Below are 21106 nucleotides of genomic sequence, written 5' to 3' on the forward strand. Positions count from 1 at the left end.
AAAAAGCAAAGACGGTATTTATGTAACAAGCACCACTTTATTTTGCCACTTGTCTCTTATTTGAGGTAACAGAGCAGTTATAGCTTGTAGCAAAATGTGAATGCTAGAGTAATGGGCTTCTTTATTTAGTTGAGGGGATGGGAAAGCATCCATATAAAGCTGCCAACTCCATTGTGGGTGGGAGGTTTCTCTAAGTTGTCCCCATTTCTGATGCCCTCGGCGCTTCCAGGCGGCAGAAGCACCTAGTCCTGTCAAAATGGAGACTGAAGAAGCTCAACCGGAAGTTGCCCCTCAAGAGGAAGATAAGAGCATGGACGTCGACTCTGGCGTCAAGGAAGAAGCCGCCACCGAAGCCACAACCGAGCCCATCGAGCAGAGTGGCTCCGACGAGAAGCAACATCAGGAAATGGTAGTGGAGGAAGCTGCCACTGTAGCACAGGAAGGTACTGAGGGTAATGAGGCCGCTTGTGATAAGGGGGGATTAGAAATAAAAGATGAGAATGCTAGCGGCAATTTGCAGGACGATCCCATAGTGGTAGTAGATAATCTCGGGGAGTTTGGAGTGTCCCTGAGTGATGCTGAACAGAACAATGACGAAGAAGAGCGACCGCCAGAGACGGTTGAGCCAAAAGTTGTGGTCAAAAGCACTGGGGGCATTGTGATGAAAGTGAAAGCAGAGAGCATTCAGCCACCGGTCTCTCCTGTGTCTCACTCGACAACTGCCGACGCGCCTGACACTGCCGAGGGCGGTGGCAGCAACGAGCCGGCAGCACCTGCACCTGACGAGTCCGCAAGTGACGAAGAGTTCCGGCCGCCTACTCCCGATCCACGTTTTCAGTCACTGCCGCCAGTGCAAAGGGGGAACGAGTTATCAGGGCTCTGCTGCATTATGTGACAGGGTTGTTGCCAGGAGCTCTTGTTTCATTTGGCTGGCCTAATTGGGTTCATCAACAAGTACGCGACTCATTCGTAGGTTTACACTAGTCCTGTTTTAAACGACTAGGCAGTGCTTTCGCTACAGCATTAACGTAATCAGTGTATGAAAGGCTCTTTTTTTAGGTAAGTTAATAGGTTCACGAGTTCAGCATGCTGCATTTGTGTACAGCAGAAAAATTGTTTTAATAAGAGTAGCAGTCATTCACTTTTATTTCCAAATTTGCGTACATTGATACTTCTTGGTGTGTAAACCACTAAGGTGTCTAAACTGACTCATATATAGGACAAACGGAACTCTGTACAGACCCAGACTGCCTTTGTATATAAAATTCTTGTACATAAGTAAAAGTTTTATTTTCGTGTACAGAAGTGTACAATAAAAACAAGTCACCTTTCTTCAATGCTTGTTGGGTTGCCTTCTGTTAACGTTTTCTTTTCTTTTCTACAATTCATATTTGCAAGATGCGCTGCGTGTACCCCATATGATACTAATAAACCGGCGTTGTTTGGGAGTTTCTTCTACGTGTTTTGTTTTTTCGCCAACTGTGTCGAGGGCTTCGGCCTCTCTGTGGTTGGCGATTCTTCAGTTTTTTTTTTTTTTTACACAAGGCGTCATTATATGGCAGTGGAGCAGCATTCTTAATCAGGGATCGGAGTACAACATAAGGTGCGGAAGATTTCCAGCGTCCCTCAACGCAATGGCAAGTACCACGGTAGGGCTAGCCACCCTAACAACGGTGCAAGCATAGGTAAGTGCGCAGTGGTTGTACAGGCGAGTGGTTTCAGTTTCGGTTATCCATTTCCAGCTTCCCTCAACGCAATGGTAAGTACCGCGGTGCAAGAATAGGCAAGTGCAGGCAAGTAGTTTCAGTTTCGGTTATCCAGAGATTGGTGCTATGCCTCTTAGAAAACCGTGGATGGTTTGTACGCTTTGTACGATTAATCTGTTCCGACGCAGTGTTTGTACATAACCATTGCAAGCGCCTGAAATACTGCCTAATTAATAAAGGCGAGCTGCGGGACGATGGTGGCGTCGCAGCGTAGCGGGACGGGAAAGCTGTGCAGTTTCGGTGTTGGTTTCGGGGTCACAACGTCACGAAGTCGCTTGACGTACCAAGATGCGCGCGCATCGCACACTAGTGCATTTGTGTGTGTTTGCGTTTTCCGTAGCCGCAACGAACCGATGTGCTGCAAAAACGCACTGACGGACCAAACGAGAGTTGAAATGAAATCCTGAAAGTAGCCGTGTCTGTCTAGGGAACATGAACGGTTCTCTCGTAGGACCGAAGAAAACCGCAATATGTCGCTACTTCGCTACCGGGGGAACTTGTTTCTACGGTTCCGAGTGTCAATTCCTGCACGGACCGTCTACCACTCCTTGCTTGAACACTGACCTGGGGATACGCGATTCACAGCTGTCACTCATGGTGCGGACACCCGAAGGTAAGAACATTTGCTGGTGCGGAGTCGTAGTTGTGCGTCGTATCGACTGCTGCGTGACCGAGTCAAACCCGCGTTGCGCAACGCGCAAGCTTCCCCACACTGCACCACTACCACCGCTGGTCGTGAACAGCTGCACGTTACGACAACAGACCTCGCTGCACTCTGGATCATGACCGTCGTAATTTCGCGAGAAATTGCGTAGTAACGACACATTTGTCTCGGGGCATTTATGCAGCCTGTTCTGAGCTCGCAATGTCAAGTAAGTTCAGATATATGCTTTTGAAAGTCTTGCGGTCTGTCTAGGCTAAACAACCATTGTTTGTTTTTGTGCCAGCCGTGAGCTTCGGTTGTCTTTGTTAACCGCGGGTTATGCTTTCGTGCGTCTCAAACACGTTAAAGACTGTCATGTTTGGTCTGTAAATCGTACAGCGTAGTCAAAAGCACGTGAAACGTCAGCTGGACGTGGTCGTTTGGCGTATGGTGCGATTGGCACAGGATTTGAGGGCTCGGTGCGTGGGGGTGGTGGGCTTAAAACGCATGTAATTGAAGAAAACGTTGCGGCTTGTAACGTGAGAAACGGGCGTTCAAGAACGCGAGTTATCTGTTGCTGATTGAAACAACGTATTTAGAAAGGGCCGATCGCTGTCATAAAGGACGTAAGGCCTTGAAGCATGCAGCTTTCCTCCTCTCGTCTGAAATAAAAAGTCGCTCGGACGGTGTGATCGAGTTTGCCTTCGCTACTGCGTTGGAAATGACGTCGTGTGCTCGCAAATGAAAAACGAGAAATCACTCTTGGTGCGGCCTGAACCGGATTGAGTGTGTTTACCGGTGCGAAATTTCAGGTACCACAAGTCCCGCCTTGGACCCTGTTTTCCAAGCTTTTTCACCGCCATCGAACCTCCCAGCTGAGTCGAAACTCAAAACATACATGAATGTGAGTCTGTTGTTTTCAAGATGCAGCAAAAGCCTGTCTCGTACTCGTAAGGAATTTTAAATTGTGTTCGCCGTGACAGGTTGATGGCACTGCGGTGGTGACCTTGAGCCAAAGCCACTTCTTTTATTTTGTCTTTCCTCGATAACCGAGGCTATACATCCGTTTAGCATGATGTTGCAGAGCAGTATTTCTGCAACGAAGTTTAACATGCTTTTTCTTTTCAAAGTTTTCTATAGCAATTAACATGCATTAATAAATATTGGATGTTCTTTTGCTACAATTTCAAGAATGGAAGTAGTACTTAATTACCTGGTGCCGAATTTAATTTTTGCACTAGCTACTGCTATTGTTTTTGAATAAATATATGCAAATTGTGTGTAATTTCTGAAAGCTTTTTGATTTCCAGGTATCCGCACGCACAATTTCACCGTCCTCACTGGACAAATCGAAAATGTTTTCATCTTCAAACAGCATCTCACCCAACGAAATTACAAGTGCCCTTTCATCATTGGCTTTGGACTCTGCGAGAAAGGTGACTGGTTTTCGTTGTTTAGAATAGAGTTTCCTGCTTCGTCAATACCTAACTCTCTGCACATTGTAGTCTCACCTTGTTGCAGTGACCATGATTGAGCTTGACCACCTGCTTTGGTAGCTTAGGGCAATAAATTGTAAGTGCACCAACAGACGACCAAAAAACACCCATGACACACAGCACCACAATCTAAGAGCTGCAATAGCTTAGACGCCACAATAAGCACTAGGGTGTGAGTTTCATTCCCAACTGCAGCAGCAACATTTCCGTGGGAATGAGCATTAAAGGAACACTAACGAACAAGAAAGCAATTTTTTTTGTATTAAGTAAGTTACCCTTTCAGTATACCAAAATTGCTATGCTTGCCACAAGATGTTTATTAATGAAAAAAAAAAATGCACACGATAAAATTGCAGGTGGCAACGCCACCTTAAAGTTCTCACTCTGATCGCCTCGGCGTCATATCGGAACATGGTCGGTAGTATAGCAGGAAAACAAGTACACACACTTCCACTCGTAAACACTCAGGGTGATACCTTGGAAGATCAGGCAAACTTCCTCGGTGCACACTTTGAACGGGTATCCAGCTCGTCCCACTATACTGACACTTTCCAAAAATACAGAACAAGAATAGAAAAGCAGAAACTCGAACACAAATCCACTTGATACGAGGCATATAACCAAGCTTTCAGTCTAGCTGAGCTCCGAACATCTCTAAACTCCTGCAGTACTTCTGCCCCAGGTTCTGACAGTGTGGTGTATGAAATGTTAAAAAACCTACCAGCCGAAACACGAAAAACCTTACTTTGTTTGTACAATGCTATCTGGTTTTCAGGCACTATTCCTACCTCCTGGAAAGAGGCTATTATTATTCCCATTTTGAAAGAGGGCAAGAACTCTTCTTTAGCTTCAAGTTATAGGCCTATCGCACTTACAAGCTGTTTGTGCAAAGTCTTCAAAAAAATGATAAACTGCCGACTCGTACATATTCTTGAAACAAACAATTTGCTCGACCCATTTCAGTGCGGGTTTCGAGAAAGTAGATCCACCACAGACCACCTTGCTCGTATCGAGGCACAGATCAGAGACGCCTTCGTCCATAAACAATATTTTCTCTCTGTGTTCCTCGATATTGAAAAGGCTTATGATACAACATGGCGTTTTGGAATTCTAAGAGACCTGTCCCACCTTGGTGTGCGCGGAAGAATGTTTCACATAATCGAAAGTTACCTGTCAAACCAGACATTCCGTGTCCGTGTGGGCAGTGTTCTCTCCCAAACATTTGTCCAGGAAACAGGCGTGCCACAAGGTGGTGTACTTAGTTGCACACTTTTTATTATCAAAATGAATTCCTCGCACTTGTCCATCCCCCGCAATATGTTCTATTGTACATATGTCGACGATGTTCAGCTTGGCTTCAAGTCATGCAACTTGGCAATGTGTGAGCGGCAGGTTCAGCTGGGTTTAAACAAGGTCTCCAAATGGGCAGATGAAAACGGATTTCGACTTAACCCACAAAAAAGCACCTGTGTCTTGTTCTCTCGAAAGAGAGGCATGCACTCGGAACCTGACATTCGACTGAACGGGCAACATCTGTCTGTCAAAGCCGAGCATAAATTTTTAGGCTTAATCTTGGACAACAAGTTGACCTTCGTACCGCACATCAAGTATTTAAAAACAAAATGTTTAAAAGCCATGAATGTTATAAAAGTGTTGTCACGTACTACTTGGGGTAGTGATAGGCAATGCCTCATGAATCTGTATCGAAGCCTCATTCGCACCCGCTTAGATTATGGGGCCATTGTTTATCAGTCTGCAACTCAAAGTGCTTTGAAGATGCTGGACCCCGTGCACCATTTGGGCATCCGCCTTTCTACGGGAGCTTTTTGCACCAGCCCTGTAGAAAGCCTTTACGTTGAGTCAAATGAATGGTCGCTTCATCTACAGAGAACTTACATGTCCTTTGTATATTTTCTTAAAGTGAAAGCAGACAAAAAGCACCCCTCATACTCTACTATTAATGAACTGTCGAGCTCCATTCTGTTTCAAAACAGGCCTTCGATGAGGCAGCCCTTCTCAGTTCGCCTGAAGGGTCTAGCTGAAGAAACTGGAGTGTCACTTGAACACAGTTTAATGGCTCCTGTAGCATACCCGCCACCGTGGCAGTGGCAGACTATAGACTGCGATGTGTCTTTCCTAGAAGTTACAAAACATGCACCTATTGCCCATATCCGAACATACTTTCTGGAACTTCAACACAAATACACACGTCCTGAGTTCTTTACAGATGCCTCCAAGTCCAACTCCTCTGTGTCCTACGCTGCTGTCGGCCCATCCTTTTCGGATGCTGGCCCTCTACATCCAGGCACAAGTATCTTCACAGCGGAAGCTTACGCGATACTTGTGGCAGCTAAACAGATCAAACAATTACAAATACAAAAAGCAGTAATTTATACAGACTCCCTCAGTGCGGTAACGGCTCTGCACAGTCTTAAAAAACTAAAAAAACCCGGTCCTTGTCTCACTTTACTCCATTTTGTGCACACTCTACACACTCAAACAACATGTTGTAGTATGCTGGGTGCCAGGGCACCGTGAGATCCAAGGCAACGTGAGGGCGGATCAGCTCGCTGCATCCGTCCACAAAAGCACTGCCCCTACGCCCATATTAATCCCGGTTCTTGATCTTAAGCCGTCTCTCAAACGAAACCTCAGGGACTACTGGCAGAGCAAGTGGGATACACACACACAGAACAAACTACACGTTATTAAGCCACACCTTGGTCATTGGCTGCCAGTATCAAAATCGCGTCATACAGAGGTAATACGAACGGGACTCAGGATAGGACACGCATACACGGCACACACATATCTTTTGTCCGGTGGCGATCCACCATTGTGTGACAAATGTGGTGAAGCATTAACAGTCCTTCACATGTTAATTCAGTGCAAACACTTAGAAACTCTAAGAACTTAAACAGCATTTTCTATTACCCTAACGACAACATATACCTTTACACCCTGCAATGTTCGTTGGTAGGGAACCGCTTTTTAGTCATAAATCATTGTTAGCATTTTTAAAAGAAATTCATAATTTTCATATCATATACCCGGGCATTCCGTAGCATGACCTCTCCAGAGAGGTTTTTGCTGCGGTGGCTACACAGGAAAGCACTTGCCTCACGGCCCTTGGACGCAAGGGTATGAACGAGTGAGGTACTTGTGCTAATGCCATACATGTCCACCATCGTTTTTCATTATCACCAACTTTTGTCACCTATTCACACCACACACACCTTTCACGGCATAGTCAATATTTTATTGCTTGTATGTTTTTACCCGCCTTACTGCGAGGAATTTTATGGCCCTTATACAGCCGCTAATCACAATCATTGTCCACATTCCTTGTCCCATGAACTGGCACTCTTTGTCCATCAAATGGCCCTTGCGCCAAAAAACACCACATATCATCATCATCATCGCCTCGGCGTCATAGGTTTTGATTATGTCTGCTAGGGCCTATGGAGTTCCAAAACAGTAAATATAAAGTACATTGTCCTCAAGAGGGCCAGAGACAGCGCATACCAAGTTTCAGTATAGCTCATTGTGCCGACGTTGCGAAAATACAGAATCACTTTCAGATCTGTGACAAGACTTTCTGAGACTTCCGCACGAAATTTTAAAATGAAAGTATGATCTTGTTCTTCTTATTTATTAATAGACATGTGATGGGGAAATGAATGACAGTAGAGTTTTTGGAATATAATTTGTCAATCTAAACTGATTCATTCTTTTACTTTAGTGTGCTTTTAAGGTAGTAAAGGTGTTGAACATTAACTTGGGGTCTTAATTACTCCACACCCCATAATTGTAGTGTGGTATTGTAACTTTAAAACACCAGAATTCAATGGGTTGTTTTAAATTGAGCTGGAATGCCAGCCGCTTGCCAGGTAAGCTGTTTATTGGGAACTTGAGTGTTCTGATGGGGCTGGCAAAGTGATTTGTACACATGCAAACTCTCGATTGAAGTTATGCACAACTTTCTTGCAATTCTGAGGGCTGCTGAACTTACTGTTTCTGTTGTTTTCTCTCCGGCAGACTCCGAACCCTGGTGCTGCTGAGTTTGTACCAATGAACAGCCTGTTGGGGCCCAGTCAATTAACACACAGCACCAGCACACCCTCATTCTCACAGTTTTCTGGAGGCTTAAACTTGACCCCTGGCACCAGCCCATATAGCCGATTAGCACCTGGTAAGTAGTGTAACCACCAGCAGTGCTGTTCTTTTTTTAAAGAGACCATGAAATGGTTTTTTTGAAGTTTTGTCAGCGTTTAAGCTAGATCATCATCAAATCATTCACACTACAAATTTAGCGACAAGCCTAGTACCAAGGCCACTACAGACAAATATATCTATACCCATCTTCTCACCTCTGCCTTGCCTTAACTCGTGAGACACGCTAGCATCCCTGGAGATTACAGCTCTCTCATGAGCGCACTCGATGGTTTGAGCTTTGCCCAGTCATGGCCTCCGAGATAGTGTGCTGACAGGTTGCAGCGCACTCTCGGAAGCCATTGCCCAGTGCACCAGGTAGCACGCATGCCGTCTGGTTACAGAACCGAAGATCACGAAGTGGTTGATACCGGCTCTGACATGTGCTGCCCCACTGCCAGCTGAGCTCATTAGATTCCCCTGCACAGTAGCAATCTGCAAAGGCATGTGAACAAACAAAAAGAATTCAAGAACGATCGCAGATTAGCGCCAACTCTTGCAATGTGGTTGTGTCTTCAGTGCTGAAGTTTGAGCACGTTGCGCGCGATAGTTACTGTGGCTGCCACGCGTTCGTGCGTGCGATTTCACTGAAAAGTTGCACATTCGAAAAAAAAAAAAAAAGAGAGAGAGAGACAGTGTTTAAAGTTACGAGGCACAGAAGACGCACCTTCTAAGCTACCTGCTTAGCTGCCAGTGCTTTCATCAGAACACGATAATAGAAAAAGCAATTACAGAGCGCAACAAATCTTTGCAGCTCAGCTTATACTGGACTGATTCTAAAAATTTTTTGTGGTGTTCGATTCATGAGGCTATAAGCTCCTTTCGCAAATCCATTCCATGGCTACTTGGAAAAGTGTTGTAGAGCTTCTGCAAATGTTCTTGTAGCTAATACCTATACAAAAATGTTTTTTAATGTTGGGCTCTTGTGCTGAGAAGCATTTGTTCGGCGTGTTTTGACAGGCCGGACCCTATTTTTACACCTTGAACTGAACAAGCCGCACCCTACAGCTTCAAGTTTCCTTGGGTAGGCTTGATATTAATGAGAAAGCACTGCCAAGGAAAGTACAGGAGATGATGTTAATAACGTGGGAGTGTCAGTCAGCGACGCCAGCAGCCATGATGGCAAGAGTTCCACGCTCACCTTCGTGGCTACTAACAACATCCTTTATACTTTTCTTGGCAGTGTTGTGTGTTAGTTCTCATTAATATTGTATCTAACAAAGGAAAAATAAGAGACCATAAAATAGGAAAGCATGGTGTGACTATTGCACACCTCTGCTAACTGTAAGGCTAACTACAGAAATAATGGAATATTGAATGCTTGGTGCAATACAGCAAAAAGCATTGACCTCGAAGCATGTTTTTTTCTGTTGATGTAAAAGTTGAAAAAATAAAGCTAAATTAAGTGGTTTAAGTTTGTCCATGTGTTTACACATGTTGCAATTAGTAATATTTAGAAATCTTGGAAGCGTTTTTAATGCATGTATAGAACATTTTTTTCTTATGTACAGAACATATTTGAGCTCAGTCTTTCTCCACGGATATGATAATGTAAGGAACTTTTCTGTGGATGCTTTTTTGGTTTATGTATTTATTTATTGCTATCCTTTAAAAGAACTACAGAAGCATGCTATGTCTAAGAACTCACTCGTGCTCGCGTGATAGTTACACATGCACGAAGCTTAGCAATTGTATATCCTACAAATGACAACAGTTAACAATTGTGAAAAATTTTTCCTTGCCTTGACATTACCATGTTTACAATAAATGCATTTATCTCTGTGTGTATGTGGGTAAGAAAACTCTTGGTGCAATGTCATCGGTCAGTGTGCAGCTCTCTAGTGAAAGCAGTGTGTTGCTGCTTCAGTATTCCTGCCACTTTCGATGTAGTTTCAGAAGCTGTACTATCTTCCACATTTCGAGAAAGTTTGAGTGGGAACATTCCGGCCTTTGATACAGACACTCCATCTGGCCTCTCTTTGGGTAAAATGGAAAGTCCTGGCTTGTCTCCTGATAGCTCTCCTCTTGTGAGCCGCCGCAGCCAGTCACCAATGTCAGTTGGAGGCTACTTGAACGCACAGCGAGAATCTTTTCTTCCAACTACAGTTTACCAGGTTAGTTGTTTGTTTAACTTCAGTTAGTTCCATCGCTTTACTTCTGTCAGCCCCATTTGGGCTATAGCAAGTGCGGAAAGAAGTGTACGTGTAAATTTGGGAAAACACTCATTGTGTCACAGTGCAATAGAAAGCGGAGCAATAAAGGGACAGTTGAAACTGGATTTAACGTAACGATCACCGTAATTGAACTATTTTGTTAAATTTGAGTTTGTAATATTGAGAAAGCAATTTCTGTGTTTTTCGAAATCTACAACTTTAGCTTAGTGAGACCCAAAAGCTACCACAGCACTGCATTTGCGTCTAACTTGCACCTGCACGTGTGATAAGTCCGGCTGCCTGTACATGGAGCCTCCCATATGGGGGCATTGCAGGTCGGGCAGATGTCAAGTCGTGTTGGGTTGCCGATATGCAAAGACAGAATGGCTATGTTGTTGACGGTGTAATATTTTTTGTATTGGGCGTGATAAAAAGTTATTTTTGTGATACAAAAAGGAATTGTTTTTCTGCCACTTCATTTTGACCTGCAAAGCGTGCAAACACTCTGTAGGGAGCCAACCTAACAGATGAGGGTCGCTAAACACAAGCTCCTTGCTGCAGGAATTCCTCGGTGGCACCACTTACTTTTACCAGCACGAAGAAGCCGCAAACACGACAGAGGAAGGTCAGGCTGTTCTTCTTCCGGAGTACCAAATGTATCCTGGCAACCCGACGCACATAGAGTTCATGAAGCCCAAAGCCAACGCACCCTCCTTTTTTCTCCCAGATGAGCTGAGAATGGTACGCCAGGTCTGCTATTTCTGTTATGTTCTCGCTACTAGATTTCGAGAAGGTGTACACCGATTCCGCCTGGGCAATTGCATTGTCGCAGGTGATCAGAACCAACTAAAAAGTAGGTTTAGAGTGCGACAAATTACGTGAAGATAACAGATATAGTGAAAACATGGCAACTCTCAACGGCATTTTCGTATCCTCATCTCTCTGTTTATGCTCTAGTTCTCATACTTGCATGTCACAGTTTTCACGCCAATCCGCCAGAAACTTGGAAGTGTTGTGACAAACAGTTGCAATTTCTCTCGTGGTTCTGAATATGCAAACGGGTTGAGGCAGTAAGATTTTACCCGGGAGCTTTGATGATAATAAATCGAAGAATACAATGTTTTATAAAACTTTCTTCTTCGTACAGCCTCTTGTTATTCTAATTTTTGTTAGTTGTAAGCGTTGAAGTTACTCTCTCGAGCACCATTAATTTTTTCATGCCAGCAATTTCTCTTTTCTTCTGCTGCATTATTTTGTATGTTTTTTATGCCTTGTTTCAGGACATCTTGCATCGTCAGAGTTTAAGCCTTGCTCAAAGAAACCCAGAAGTGAACACTGGTGCGTAGGTATTCTTGCTTTGTGCTTTTCTTTTCTCTCACTCAAACAATGTTTTGGTTAACAGTAGCATTCTGTTGACGAGTTTTTGCTAGCAGCATTCCCAAGCACTGCATATGGTATTAATTTGTAGCTCTGCCTGCTTCAGGGTAGCTGGTCTAAAGCCAGAAAACCTGTCTGTGGAAGAGGGTTCTTTAACAATGCAGCCCCTCGACTTGATGTTGCATTGTTACCTCCTGGATGAGCCAAGTCAGTATGATGGATAAGAATAGGACAGAAGTTAAGGTGGATCGAAATGAAAGGAGAATGAAATGAATGTCATGCTTGGAATTTTTCCTAAAATCAGCAACACTCTATATCACACATATGCATGTCAAAAATCAAGTGGTTCCACCCATATTGTACATCTGTCCTTAACCGAAGGTCTGCTTAAGGGGGCAGACTGCTCTTAGACATTTTTTGTTTATTTCTTCAGTAATCTTGATCAAACTGCACAGAATTATGCAGTTTTTTCTGCTAATTTCAAATGTTTAATTAGTTTTTCTGTAACTCATCTTATTCCTGTGATAACCTAAGTTCACCCCCTATTGTTTAAGGCTCGCATAGAAAAAAAGTTCTTAATTAAAAGTGATATTTAAAATATCCTAACATAGACTAATGACTATAGATTGAAATAATGCAAGAGTTTTTTGTTTTCAAGCCTTTCTTATTATTTTACAGCAAAATGAACTATTCATTTTCAAAAGCAGTTGGAATTGTGTTAAAATTTTGATGAGTATTTAATTAAAAAGACTTGTTCTCTAAATTCTGCTCCCATACTTGTACCCTACACACATGCAGGTTTCCATTGCAAAAATACTGTTATACCTGGCCTAGCTGCAGAGATATTGAGGCCTCAAAATTCTGAACACAGAATTGAACAGTTGTAAGTTTACTTTTTTGAGAAAAATGGAAAAAATTGAAAACACACAGGTTCTTCAAAAAGCAACAATCATGGTGTGCATGTTTTGCAATCCTCATAAATGTGCTCATAAATTCGTAGCAGAGCTTCTAACACAGGTGCCGGCAAATTATAAAGAGGCCTCGAAGTTGGTTCCCCATTTTTTAGCTGGTTCTGCATGCTAACAGCACCAAGAATCTGGACAGTTAGAATGACATTACAAAAAAATTACCACTTCCTCGTATGTAAAAATTTGCAGAGAGATGGCAAAATACTTGCAGATACCAAATATGTCAATTTTAAAAAATGATTTTTTGTCACTATTTGGTCCCAAAGAGCAGTCTGCCCCCTTAACCGAAGGTCTGTTTTCACTACGGCACATTTTGCCATTTGCAGACCTGCCAGCAGAAGTGGACAACTATCATAACATTTGCCCGCTGGAACAAAGTTCCTCGAACGGGCCACCCAAGTCCAGCACTTTTGGATATGTTACATCTGTCTACAAGGCAACAAACATCAAGAATGGCTGCTGCTACTGCTTGAGAAGGGTGCATGGTGGGTTTGTTGTTTATCAAAGATTATTTGAAATAATTTGCCTGAGCTTGAGTGGTTGTTTAGCATAGAAGAAAGTCTAGATGATTGGGACACTTTTAACAATATTTTTAGTTTTGTGAGACTTTAATGTAGATGGATGTGTGATGGATTATAATACAAGTCTAAACAAGCTGCTAAACTTCAGAGACGCGTGGGCGTGTACCGCTTCCGGTGCAGCTGTAAAAAATACCGTATTTTCTCGCGTAATGAATGCACTTTTTTCCCTTAAAACCAAGGCAAAGTTGGGGTGTGTGTTTATTATGCGAGTTAAATTTCCGAAACATTTTTGGGATGAGCCAAAAAATATGATAATGAAAAAAAGTTGCATAACTTACCTTTTTCAGTGAACATGCATGTACACAATTTGAAAACACACATATTTATTGCACTTCCATTGCTTCAGTCTTCGCCAGAACCGCTGGTACCATTGTCCAGGTCACAGGCCACTTCCACATCTTTGTCCCACAACTGGTGTTCTCCAGCGCATTTGCGATTCCCTTGTTTTTAAAACTCCTAGTTATCATATCACCTGGCAGTGAATGCTATGAGTCGGAAATCCAGGAGCACACCAGCTTGATGGACGGTCCCATAATCTTGCCCGTCAGGGTCAGGGCATGCCCTCCATGAGCCATTAATTCCGTGTACAAGCGGCGCACATCGTCTTTGAATGGTTTATTCATGTAAACATCAAGGCGTTGAAGCACCGAAGTAAGTTCACCCGGAATGACGGCGATCTCTGTGTGCGGCTCCTCAAGTTTCTGGCAAACGTTCTCTCCCAGGTGGCCGCGAAAACTGCCGAGAAAAAGGAGGGACGGGAGAAGCAGGGCGTCGTCCCCAGACAGTCTGCACCTAGTCGACGATTAAATCAGCCAACATCCACCCTTTCTCCTGAGCCCGCAGGTGTATTCCGGCTGGGCAGTTGGCCTTCAGCGCGGTTTATCGCTTGAAGATAACGTACGGTGGCAACTTCCAGCCGTCTGCCGTGACAGCCAGCATGACCGTGAAACGCTGCTTCTCAGCTCTTGCCGTTTAAACGAGCACACTACGTGCTCCCCTGTCATTGACAGTCCTCCTCATCGGCTTGTCGATATTAATGGGTGTTTGGTTCGCATTCCCGATTTGTGAGAGAACGAATTCTCGATCCCGCCGCAAGCATATAACAAACTTGTGAAAATTCACTACGTTATTTGCGTAGTAAGAAGGAAGTTACTGACAAAGTGATATGCGCCTCCTCAAGCACAGTCTGTTGTGCCCCATGAAGCTCGTAGTCCACCGATTGCTCTCTTTAAATGCCGTGGCAGCGATTCCGTGCTTCTTCACTGTGGCTCGTGCTTGCATCTGGATCATTTAGTGTGAAACGACACAGCCATTGTTTGGTAGGTCCCAGACATATTTTAAGATCTTCTTTTCCACAGCAAGAAACTTTCCGGTCTTTGGTCACCTGAAAGAACGTCGCTCTGTATTTGTAGCGTGGAGCTTGTCGTGCTGCTTCCGCTAGTAGCGCCCACATACTTCATCCATTCCGAAATGCCTACCGGCAGCACGATTCCCGTGTTGAAGTGCGTACTTCACAGCCTGTAGCTTGCATTTCGGCCCATCATCCACGACAAAACTCAACACAGGCTTAGAACAAACTCCCAACAAGGTGAAAATGAGCTGCATGACTCGTGAGGGAAAAAAAGATAACAAGTAGGGCTTTGATGACAACAATGCTTCTAGAACTCATGTCACCGCCTTGCATCGTTTTGATTGGATGTCCTACCCAGCCTTGGAAATTCCGCTGCTTGGGTGGTAGATGGCACCTGCAAGCTGCAAGCTGCAAGGCTTGCAACAGCTGATGCAAAGGGAAAGTCGGTTTCACCATCATTTAACCGTGCGCTCCAGCATCGCCAGCATATCGCCGCTGGCTCCGCAAAGCTTCGTATTTGTGTGACCGTGGGATGGCGAGGGCAGTTTCTCTGTTAGGTAGCCTACACGATTGTTCATGTAGGATCCCTACACCGTGTGCTTGGGAGCCACGATGTCCTTACACTCGAACCATTCGTGAATACTGCTGCGGCGTGTGGATACATTAAAAATAATTCAAAAAGAGAGGAACCGTGCTGCGCACAGATAAAAAACAACTAACGAAACCGTGCGCTACCGTAGGTGAAGCAGAGGCGGGAAGCAAACTGAGGTGGGTCGGTGTAATAAAGTAAAAAGAAAGGCAGAAAGATAAGATTAACGGACCAGGAAGTGCCACGCGTTGGTTAGGGTTGCGTATAATACGCAAGGAGAAAAAAAATTCCTATTTTGACCATTAAAGTTGGAGCTGGGTTTATCATGCGTGTGCGTTCATTACGCGGGTAAATACGGTAGTTTGATAGCAAAAATCTGTCCCATTCCACCCGCCTTTGTAGGCGGAGTTGGGCATCACATGGGAGGAGTGGGATGTGTGTAACACAATAGCCCAAAACGTCTTCAGTAGACATTTTAATCTGATTGCTGAACATGAAAGTTGAAAAAGGACTGCACAGGTTTTGTTCCCCCAACAGTACGGCACTGGCAGCTTCATCGCAGTGTCCGTCCTTGGTAAGTTCCCAATATATGAACAGAAAAATAGAGTTAGTTGGTGAAGACTCTTTGCGGCTAGAAGCGTGCTTAACGAAGAGATGATGATGGGGTGATGTGTAGGACTCCCCCTGCGCTCTCCTCCCCAACATTGTTCGATGTGCGAGACATTTCAGGATGTTTTTTCAGGGTGCACCCAACGATGACGGGCAAATGTCAAAGCATTCACTCACACAAAAGCACTAAAGCTTCTTTCTTCTCATTTACTAGACTTATTTGATAGAGCCATCAACAGCACTCCTCTTGTAGCCTACAATTCACGTGGGTATCCCAGAATGTTCGTAAGAAGTAATAAAATAATTTTAAATAAACAAAGAAGCTTGTGATACCCGTAGCTTGTCTCTTTTAATGTGAAGTGTAGTCTAGCCAGCACGCCTTTTATGTAGCCTAATTTTCACGGTGCTGTAAGTTTATAGGCTTAAAATGAAAGTTTATAGGCTTAAAATGAGTTTTAGGAGCAAGTTAAAAACATTAGACCAGAATTGATCAAAACCGCTCTACCATGACTTTTATCTTTTGACTGTGGGTACTATTGGGGGATATTGAACCACGCCAACCAAGCATTCCTTTACCGTTGTAACTAAAGCCGCTATAGAATGACTGCCTGCCTTACATGGTTTCTGTTGTTTGCTTGCCCAACTGACTAATATTTTTCCCAACTTAGGCTTCCGTCTTAGCAATACCAAGTGCATGGCAGTGGTTGACCTTTGGAAAAAGCTGCAGCACTCCAACCTTGTGCACCTCAGGGAAGTGTTCACCACTAAGGCGTTCGGAGACCACTGTAAGTCTACAAACTGCGGTTCTAACATATTGGGTTTTGAACCTTGCCCTTTTGTATCCTTGAGGGACACTAGTGAAATAAAGAATCAGTTTAAATCAAGAAACTGTACTCTTAGAGCTCTGGTGTCAATTTCACCATCATAGGTTTACTTTACAAATTTTAATTTTTTAATTTTGTGCTAAAATTTATGTGCATGATGTAGCAGATTCGAAGTGTATTTTTTGTATATCAGAAACATTGGGTTTGTATAATTTTATAAAGCTTGGTATGTTCAGTTTGTGGACCTTTCAGAGAGCAATGCACTTTGTTCTTACCATTACGGAGAGCTTAGTAAACGTCAAAATCTGCAATGTCACAGCATTTGGCACGGGAACTTGAATAGGTCATAGCCGCCCTCGGTTTTCTTTTTAGGAGCGAAGCTCCTTAGGCCCATTCCTCGCCGTCGTTGTTGAAGCTTCCCCCTGCATCAGCTCCCCACAGATGAGCGCTCTTTGAAGTGGACGTGATAGCTGTCAAGAACTACCTAGTGGCACTGCAGTTCCATATTGCGTCCTGCTTCTTGTGTTAGCGAATCACGCTCAGAGTATGGAATAGGCGAGCACCAAGAAAGGTGCAACGCATCGCAAGCGGCTACTTCTCGCACATCTCGGCTCGCTGGGGCACGTGCGTAGCCTCTGCAATTAGCTTCGGCAATGTGCCATTGAGAGCAGTGGTGCGCTGCCGTATCTGATTCTGTGAGACACAGCAAGTGAAGCAAAATGGAAGAGCAGCACCGCAAGTTCATGCATCAGCTGCATGTGCGGGCTCGTGGGCGGATCTGAAAAACCGTTGAGGTTCCGAAAACGTTGCCCCACTCTACCACCTCCATAAAATCCAGCAGCGAGATCAGTGCATAATCATTTGCATCCTATTTCTATGGAGCTTGGCTCATCAGTTGTATTCGTACATAGAATATCTGCTAGCTTTGCAAGTTCTTTGCTTACCAAGCATTGTATTGCATCAAAGATTGTGATTTTGGGATTGTGGAAGAGAAATTCGCTCATGAAAAAAACATAAAATGTTTTTCTCTTAGTGTTCCTTTCACAGCTAAGCAATATTACGGTAGACACACATGCAGGAAAACAGTTGAGTTGGTTTGTGGATAGATCGTATCACAGTCTTATTCACTTCATGGCACAAAAAACAAGGAAACACTTGTCCAACAGCCTGTGTGTCTTACGTACAGTTATTTTTGAAGTGCCGGCAGAGCGCTTGCGATGGCCAATGGTCTCGTAATGTGCGTGGGTTCTGCCTTGCTGCGCAGCAATGGTGTTTGTCTATGACTACCACGCTGGTGCGGAAACCCTGATGAACCAGTACTTCAGCCAGCCTTCTGTGCCAACGCTGAATGGTTTCTGCTCGCCCATCTATCCGCAGCCTTCCAATGGGCTTACAAGGCCTTTTTCACATGGAAAGCCTGGTGAGTACTCACATGCATGCTTTATGTTTAACAGGGATCAAGTTGGCTCCATTTTCTGTTTTGCGTCTACGTCATGCACGTATGTCGGCAATGTATCGAGCAACAGTAAGTGCAGTGTTGTCACTTTCGTTCGTCGCTCTGCACTGGTTCAATAGAAGTCTTGCAGGTCTGATTCATCGCGGCTTTATTGTACTATTGTAAAAACAGTACTGGAATGGAACGGTCTCCCAGACAATGTCATCAACAAAGGTGATCGTGAGCTTTTTTAAAATTATCCCTCACTGAAACAATGCCCACATCATTACTGTCAAAAGAATGGTTTATTATCTTGAAGTGTTCCAATATTTAAAACCTATGATTGTGATGTTTTTTTTTTTATGTGTGTAATTCAATATAGATAGAGCATTATGGTCGAACTCCATTTCAACGAATGGCGCTACAAGGAAATTTCCACTTAACGAACATTTTTGATATCGGGTTTGAAAGATACAATTTGTTAGTTTCCTTTACGCTCTGAGCAATGAATGTGATAACAAATTGTATTGTTATACCAAATAATAAGGCTTGACCGCAGCTGCGGCGCTGCTGTCGATTTGGGATTGGCGAAGGAGCGTCTGCTACCTATCAATGCGAAACAGTAGGAAATTCATTTCAAAATACGCGTATTTCAACAAACGCAGCTAGACGAGTGCCAATAAAATATACCAAATAATAAGGCTTGACCTATCCCGCGAGAAGCACTCGCCGCACTCCCAAAAAACTTGCTGCACACGTGGTATTCGATGTCCATGCAGCAACTTGGATGATTAGAGACCCCCGGAACATCTCTTGGCCACAGATGCACATACAGATGGAATTAGACTTGTCTGGAGTGCCCAACTGGGCGCTCCAGCTGCCGCTTTCTTCAGAAATATGTAAAGGCGTTACAATGATACCAAACATCGTCATTCTGCTGTTAGGTCCTTGTGCTATAATGCAAGCATCAACGGAACTTTCTTGCTAATGTGAGATAAAAACTGCGGCCAGCAACAGTGTCGACAGGCACGAGCTCCGCTACTCTAGGTAAGGATGATTCTATCTGTACAGCACCAATGGTGTGGCTGCCTTGCGATCAAGGCTCAGTGCATGCCCTTATATGGCTGCTCTTGAAAGTGAAGCACTTTTTGCACAGTCTGTTTGCGTTAAGAGTACAAGGTAGAAGGGTATACCATTCGTCTTTAATGCCTGCTGAAATAGCATTAGCGCCAGTAATCACACCCCTAAAGTCAAAGTTCATTACAACACTCCCCCCCCCCCCCCCCCCCGGCGTTCCTAGTTTCTTTCTTCTTGCTCCTTGAAGACGGGCAGCGCGTTCCTATGGCAGACCTGGCACAGGGGGTGATATTATCGCATCCATCTTCCGTGCAAAAAGTCGGGAATTTTAAGGGTGAAGAGCTCTTTATGGTGTAGGGCAGCCCATTCCTACGGTTTAGCCAGCATAGCATATCCACAGACAAATGGACGGCTGCTTCGCCCCCCCCCCCCCCCCCCCTCATTATTCGCTGTGTGGATATGCTGTGATTTTTTTATCTCTGCTTCTTTAGCTGTTTATGTGCCTTCGTCGCCCCCGCTTGCGCAATTTTATCCATGTGTATAACACACAATGCGGGGGGGGGGGTGGGGGGTGTTATCGATTGGGACATCATGCAAAAAACATCAGAACGACGGCCAGTGGCGTAGCCAGGGATGCTGGCACATCAGGAACTTGCCCCCTCCTCCCTCCACCTCGACATTTTTAAAGCCGATATTCTTTCTTGGGGACCTTCAACGCAAAAAATCTTGGTCTGTCTGTCTGTCTGTACATTTGTCTGTTTGTCCACTCTTAACAGCATAGGGTATTTGAAACGATCGACCCCATCCTCAGCACCCACCTATGTTGCTCAAGGTCCAGCGTTCATACTTGTGCAAATTGTTGATTAAAAAGCAATTATTGCGTGTGTCTGGGCACCATAACAACACGTATATATTCTACATGTGCTCCTTTTACTAGAAAAGGCATACATAAGTAATTTTAAGGATCGTAGTGCTTATCACGCTGCGCTGACCATCCAACGCTTGCACGGAAATGGCGAGTGTTTCCAACACTTTGCTAAAACGAGACGGTGGTCGCACCTACCCGTCGTCTTGCGTTCTACACCTTATTACCTCTGTGGCGGGCGCGCACACCCGTCTCAGAGCCGCGCACTTTGTCTTTGAAAAAAACTGCCAGATGGCGCTCATGTCTCAGATGTGACGTGACTTAATGCGCTCATTCGCCTCCGCTGCATGCTCGAGGCACTCTAACGCAGCGCCTTGGTGAATGGTGAATACCATTCACCAATTTTCTTGAGCAGAACATCAAATAAATGTTTTGTTCACTCCCTCCACACGCACGACTATCGTCTTTCGACGACATTTGCAGATTAAATGCAGATACGGAGCCAATTTTTTTTCCCATGGCATTATAGCGCAACGTAATCGTTTGCCTGCCCGGCCCCCCCCTTCACATCAATGCACTCTCCTCCACAAAAAAAAAAATTTTGAAATTTCTGCCTACGCCCCTGGCGATGATAAAAACCAGTTGAGAATGTCCATATAATTGCGATCACATTAAAAACAAAATGGCTCTCGCCTTCGTGTCGTCTTAGGCGCATGCGTAAGGTACCCCGTGAGGTTTTTTTTCCCTTTATAAACTGCTTTTTAGAGGACACTATAGGGTTTTTTGGGGTATAGACAGAATTCCCTAGCCATATGAAACATTGCTGCAAAAGGAAAACGAAGTTTGTTAAATCGTGTAGTTTCAACGCGGAAAGGAGAGTGCTGGAGGAGGTTGGTATCAGACTAGCTTAATGATGGCATGTTATGCCCAGCAGTATAATCGGTTTGGTAGAAAAAGAACATTTCTTTATTCTTGAAGTCATCTTGGGGAAATGCAGTTCGGACTGTGCGAGTCTCTAGTGTTGTACGTCACAGCTTTTGTCTACCATATCTGCTGATGACCACAAAGGTGTATTTAGAATGTTATTTCATCAAGTACAATTTTATTCAACCAGTTTTCTGTTTGCAGCCATTTCCTGTCCTGCACATGAGACTTAAAAA

At 44.2% G+C, this 21106-nt stretch overlaps 2 protein-coding genes across 7 annotated transcripts in view; both read left to right on the plus strand.

Moving 5' to 3' along the window:
* The window catches only part of LOC119179437 (uncharacterized), a 53136-nt gene extending 51799 nt beyond the window's left edge, over positions 1–1337 (plus strand). For all 4 annotated transcript variants that reach the window (XM_037430507.2, XM_037430525.2, XM_075882088.1 and 1 more), the window contains one exon: positions 230–1337. In XM_037430507.2, coding sequence (XP_037286404.2) covers positions 230–895 — 666 coding nt within the window. In that variant the 3' untranslated portion in view covers positions 896–1337. The remainder of the gene's footprint in view (positions 1–229) is intronic.
* A 712-nt stretch (positions 1338–2049) lies between these two features.
* The window catches only part of PAN3 (Poly(A) specific ribonuclease subunit PAN3), a 46714-nt gene continuing 27657 nt past the window's right edge, over positions 2050–21106 (plus strand). The window contains exons 1-10 of one of the 3 annotated variants that reach the window (XM_037430533.2): positions 2050–2379; positions 3222–3313; positions 3720–3845; positions 7944–8097; positions 10008–10231; positions 10832–11011; positions 11551–11608; positions 12942–13100; positions 16414–16530; positions 17834–17989. In XM_037430533.2, coding sequence (XP_037286430.2) covers positions 2199–2379; positions 3222–3313; positions 3720–3845; positions 7944–8097; positions 10008–10231; positions 10832–11011; positions 11551–11608; positions 12942–13100; positions 16414–16530; positions 17834–17989 — 1447 coding nt within the window. In that variant the 5' untranslated portion in view covers positions 2050–2198. Of the gene's footprint in view, positions 2380–2507; positions 2639–3221; positions 3314–3719; positions 3846–7943; positions 8098–10007; positions 10232–10831; positions 11012–11550; positions 11609–12941; positions 13101–16413; positions 16531–17833; positions 17990–21106 lie in introns of those variants that run through there. The other 2 variants (XM_037430542.2, XM_037430549.2) reach the window with 2 other exon arrangements.

The sequence above is a fragment of the Rhipicephalus microplus genome, chromosome 2 (assembly GCF_043290135.1).
Source record: "Rhipicephalus microplus isolate Deutch F79 chromosome 2, USDA_Rmic, whole genome shotgun sequence".
Taxonomy (NCBI): Eukaryota; Metazoa; Arthropoda; class Arachnida; order Ixodida; family Ixodidae; genus Rhipicephalus; species Rhipicephalus microplus.